General features: G+C 38.8%; 1 protein-coding gene across 1 annotated transcript in view; it reads left to right on the forward strand.

Moving 5' to 3' along the window:
• The window catches only part of TTC38 (tetratricopeptide repeat domain 38), a gene marked incomplete at its 5' end in the record, with an annotated part of 14,465 nt that overhangs the window by 3,409 nt on the left and 6,159 nt on the right, over positions 1-4,897 (forward strand). The window contains 2 exons of the mRNA XM_042469652.1: positions 3,109-3,244; positions 4,307-4,387. Of these exons, the coding sequence (XP_042325586.1) occupies positions 3,109-3,244; positions 4,307-4,387 (217 nt within the window). The remainder of the gene's footprint in view (positions 1-3,108; positions 3,245-4,306; positions 4,388-4,897) is intronic.

The following is a 4,897-nucleotide window of genomic DNA, read 5'->3' on the forward strand; positions in this document are numbered from 1 at the left end:
GTGATTTGTATCACAAGGGACTACTCCTAAACTCTCTAGATATGTGACCCCTTCACACATGCAAGCAGTAAATCAAATGCTATAACGACTTGGCGAGACTCTTTGGCAAGACCAGCAGCTCTCAGTACACCTGCCTTTTATACAGAGATAAAGCAACAGTGCATGCACACATGGGGAGGGTGGACAACTATTTCTGAGTGGATGGAGTTCAGAGTTCCAGTGAGAAACAGTGGATTCCAACAGCCTGACTGGCACTTCACAGCTGAATGCAGCCATTTGGATGGTGACCAATGCCAAGCAAGTATGGCTTATCGCCAAATAATACCACAACAGAGCATCTCCTTCTGCTTCATGGTCCAACCAACTAAGCAACAGCTTTCAAATGGGAATATGGAATAAGGACTGTGTGCCTCCATAAAGAGACCACACCTGCTCCCACTGTACTGCAGCTGAAATCTATTGGAATTCCCTTCCAGGTTCACAGAACTGCTATCTTGCACAAAGACCTTCTACTTCTCAGTTGTCTCAATAACCTCTTGGGAAATTGTTGGAACATTTTTTTCAGTAGGTGATAAAATTAAACCTAGAACAACAAGGAAGAAAGATAAAGATATGTCACCCTCTACATTCACCATTCCATCCTGTACTGGTCTGTTATACAAGTGCCTCCTGAAAATGGCAGCAGCATGGATGGGTGTGTGAGAGAGGACGAAATACAACATGACAGACAGTAAAGTACAGTAAAGTGGAAACTTCAGAATACCGCAACACTGGATTTGTGGGTGAATGTAACTGCTTTGCTCCAATTGTGTTCTCCTGTGTGCTCTTAAAAGAGGACCAGTGAGCACAATGTTGTATCTCATAGTGAAGAGGATTTCTGAACACCTTTCGGGGGTGGGCAATGCTGCTTTGACAGGGTGAAGGTTTGGTTCAGCATTGTGCATAGGGAAATTGTGTTGAAAGTCTCAAACTGTGAGATAGCATAAAGCATTTATAGGTTGTTTCATTTGAAACTGACAGGCCTAAATGCTTAACCATCCTAGAAGGTTCAATTATTTGAAAGAATGGGATAAATGTGCCCTACACAGGAGTTCACCAATACACAAAGCCAGGCTTTAGATTTATCTGGTGGACATTATCCTGAGATACTGAAGTGATGAGAAGTCTTATTACAGACCATTCTCTTTCTACAGTATATTTATGACAGTTACTAGTAATTGTATTCAGGTCTTGATGATTAAGGTGCTCCTTCAGAGCTAGACAGAGTATTAGATATGAGACTGGGTGAGAATTTGGGTTTATGTGAAAAGGCATCATGGTATACTTTAATTTCAGATTTGGGGAGAGATTTGCTGAAAATATCAATCCAGCTATTGAAATAAGCAAAGCCAAATTTAGAAATAATTAGGGAAGGGACTGAAATAAAGTCTGAAAATACAACATACTTCTATATAAGAGATAATGGGATATGTTCCAAGTAAGGGGTGCTGCTTTACGTGGAATGACTGATCCCCATCCACCCCTAACTTGTACCATGAGCTACTAGGGCCAAAGAAAAAGAGAGATAGAGAGAGGACTGTTCTCTCTATGCAATTCTCCTGATGGACCCTTATGGAAACTAAACACTGGGCTAGACTAAATATGAGCCACAGGTAGGTTTACTGTGACAAGCAAACCTCTCCCATCTACACTCAGAATGCTCAGTTCAAGAAGCAGAGATGCCCTTGTCTTCCTCCCACACTTCCAGATCTTTCTTGTGTAGAATTTTTTTAAAAGAAGTTTTCTATAGAATAATTTTTAAAATGGGTGGGGGTGGGAGGAAACGGCAACACTAAGGTGAAAAATACAGGAACTTCAAAGTAGAATTAGAATTAGTGAAAGAAAGATGGCCATTTGAAGTTTTTAAGAAAAGGTAATTAGAATTAATTGCTTCAAGGATTTTTAAAAAATCAAACATACTGCCTGCAAAAGCTATCCTCCCCATCATAACATCTTTACTAAGGACTGAAACAACATGCAGGTATCTGACTAACATCTCCAATTATTTTGTTTCTCCCCCTCCTGTTCGGTTTGTAACATCTTGCCTGATGAAGAAGCCAAATAAAGGTGTCACTGATGGATTTTTGTTTGTATATATAAATTTACTGGAGTTTATTTTTTTACAGTTGTTTAAGATTAAATCTTAGATGCCATCAGCTAGAGGCTGTTTTCTCTTTAGCATGTTGAGTAGTTTTAAATAGTCCATTTTCATCCACTATGGCCACTGTGCTGTTTCCAGTATTTTAAAATTGAATAAAATACTAGATCAGTCTAAAATGTGATTCACTCAGCAGAATGCAGTCCACTAGGGGCTAAGTAAGCTTCTTGGTTTTGTTGCTTACCCAACACAGAGAGAAAAAGTCACCACTTGGCAGGCCCCAATTTATAAGCTGCTTGAGACATCTGCCATGATGAATCCTATTGTGACAGATAGTTTTGGCAAGAGAAGAATGATGGAATAATGGAAGTGTATGGAACAGAGAATAATCTCTTCTTAGGAAGTCAAACATTTTACCATTGCACCTGAGGAAGTAGACTGAAGTCTACGAAAGCTCATGCTGCCAATTTCTTTCTTTCAGTTAGTCTCAAAGGTGCTGCAAGATCTCTCTACGTACTGATTTCACCACTGAGTAACTTACATTAGTCACAGCCACAAGATAACAACCTAAAGAAGTGCAACATCTGACAAATGTTTAAAACAATAAGAAGAATGAGGACTGATTGCATGTTGGAAAAAGATACTATTTTCATGCAAGTTTTTATATAAGCAGTCTGTTCCTTTAAATCTGTTTTAAAGTAAAACTGTTCCTTTAGATCAGTTTGTATCAATGCAATTTCCCACATGGCTACCTGATAAAAGGGCAGCCTTCCAAGAGAAATACATACTTAATAAGGCTACACATTTATGTGGTCTCTCTTCTGCACTGCAAAGTCTGGATTAGTCAATGAAGCTTTCAAACTGGTCGTCAGAGAAATTATTGCTTGGCAAGAATTGCGGACATCTGTTTGCCGCAAACCATGTGAGGAGAATGGGGCCATGTGTGGATGCCCCAATCCATGAATGAAAAGCACACAGAAAGAGAGAGCCAACTGTATATTGTTAAGGAGCATTCAGAATACAGAGAAAAAACCAGAATACAAGGGAAATTTTGCTGTTTTTACATCTGGGCTCTTTTCCTCCAGGAGGAGGCCACATTACATCAAGGCAAGTGTTATTTATATCAAGCCAATGACCACTGCAAGTTTCCAGTATGTACTATGTACATGACCATAGTATAACGCTGATTCCATCATAATTGATACCAAAACAATTTATATTAAAAACATATCTATAATACTAAAACCTAGAAAGCCTTAATAATGACATAAAATAGTTTATTTCAAAGAAGTAGCCATGTTAGTGTTTTGCAACATAAAAAGAAGGAAGGGGAGAGAGAAAAATAAGGAATGTAGCAACTCCTTTGATTAACTGGTTTTTTATTTTAGTGTGTTAGTAAGCCTCAGATTAAAAAGCATATCTGTACAGTTGTAGGAATGGGATACAATATAATAGGATCCAGAAAGATGCAAGTCAAGTCCCTTGCCCTAAAAAGTTCAAAAGGGTGGGCTGCTCAGATCTTCATAGTCAAGAATGTGAAAGTATGAAAGCACTAAATCTACTTACCAAAGTTTGTTGGGTTCAAAACTCTCTCTGAGAAGATTCCTTTTGTTATATGGCAGTACCAAGGACTTTTGTATTGATACTGTATGTAGCATATCAGGAGGCTGTTATATTTGTTTATACCTCTGCTAGAGATTGGAATTCAGGAATATAATTCAATTCAGATGTTTGTCTTTCCACTCTGTCTTCATAATTTTGAGAACTGTGACATGTAAATCCATTACTATATGTCCAGGAAGCCTGAAGTGTTCTGCAACTTCATCCTTGCCTAGCCCTTTGAAAAATTAGGGCAAGTAGTGCTAAAGTTTTTTCTGCTGGGAGGGAATTTAAATAATAATCAGTTGAAGCCCTGGATAAGACTACAGTAAAGGAATAATTAACTATGTTTTTGTGGGTTTTTGGGCTATGTGGCCATGTTCTAGAAAAGCTTATTCCTGATGTTTTGCCAGCATCTATGGCTGGCGTCTTGAGAGAATGAAGAGTTTTAATGTTGTTTTGTTTTCACACACACACAGTTCTGAAATTCTGAAAATATTAACCCTCACATACAGCTGAGAGGTACTTCAAAAATGGAGTCTGACTTCTAATGTTTTTTGTGGTTTACAGATGGCTCCCAATATCGGTCAAGTGGGGCCATGCTCGATATTGTTGACAATTGTTCCTTGCTGTACCGACTTCAGTTAGAAGGTACAGAGCAGCATTTTCTTTTGTAATATTAGCCTTATGTCGTGCTTAAGTGCTGTCAGAAGATACCGCCTGCTGCTGCTTCTCAAAACAGCCACTCTGCTTTTTCAAATCAAGTAATGGTAGTGAACTCACCATTCCTTAAGGAGAAAATTCCATTCTGCTAAAGGAATAATTTAAAGACTGGTGAACCAAATTGCTACTGAGCAGTTCATCCATCCCTAACGTTGCACTGTCATGCAGCAGAGGGACATCAGGAATGCAGTGCCTTCCTTATTCAGCTGGTAAGAGAGCAGGTAGGACGGAAGTTTTTGTCTTCCTCTTGATTGGTCAGATGGCAGGGGAGAGAGCTGAAACTTTCTTCCAGTTGGCTCTGCATGATGAACCTAGGCAAAGCCATTTATAGACACAACGGTCTTGTCTTAAATGACTATGTTCTACTGTCAGAACTCCAAAGTCAATTAACAATCAATCCTCCTCAGTTCGTTTATTCATGCTTAGTTAGATATTATT

Source organism: Sceloporus undulatus, chromosome 5 (assembly GCF_019175285.1).
Source record: "Sceloporus undulatus isolate JIND9_A2432 ecotype Alabama chromosome 5, SceUnd_v1.1, whole genome shotgun sequence".
NCBI lineage: Eukaryota > Metazoa > Chordata > Lepidosauria > Squamata > Phrynosomatidae > Sceloporus > Sceloporus undulatus.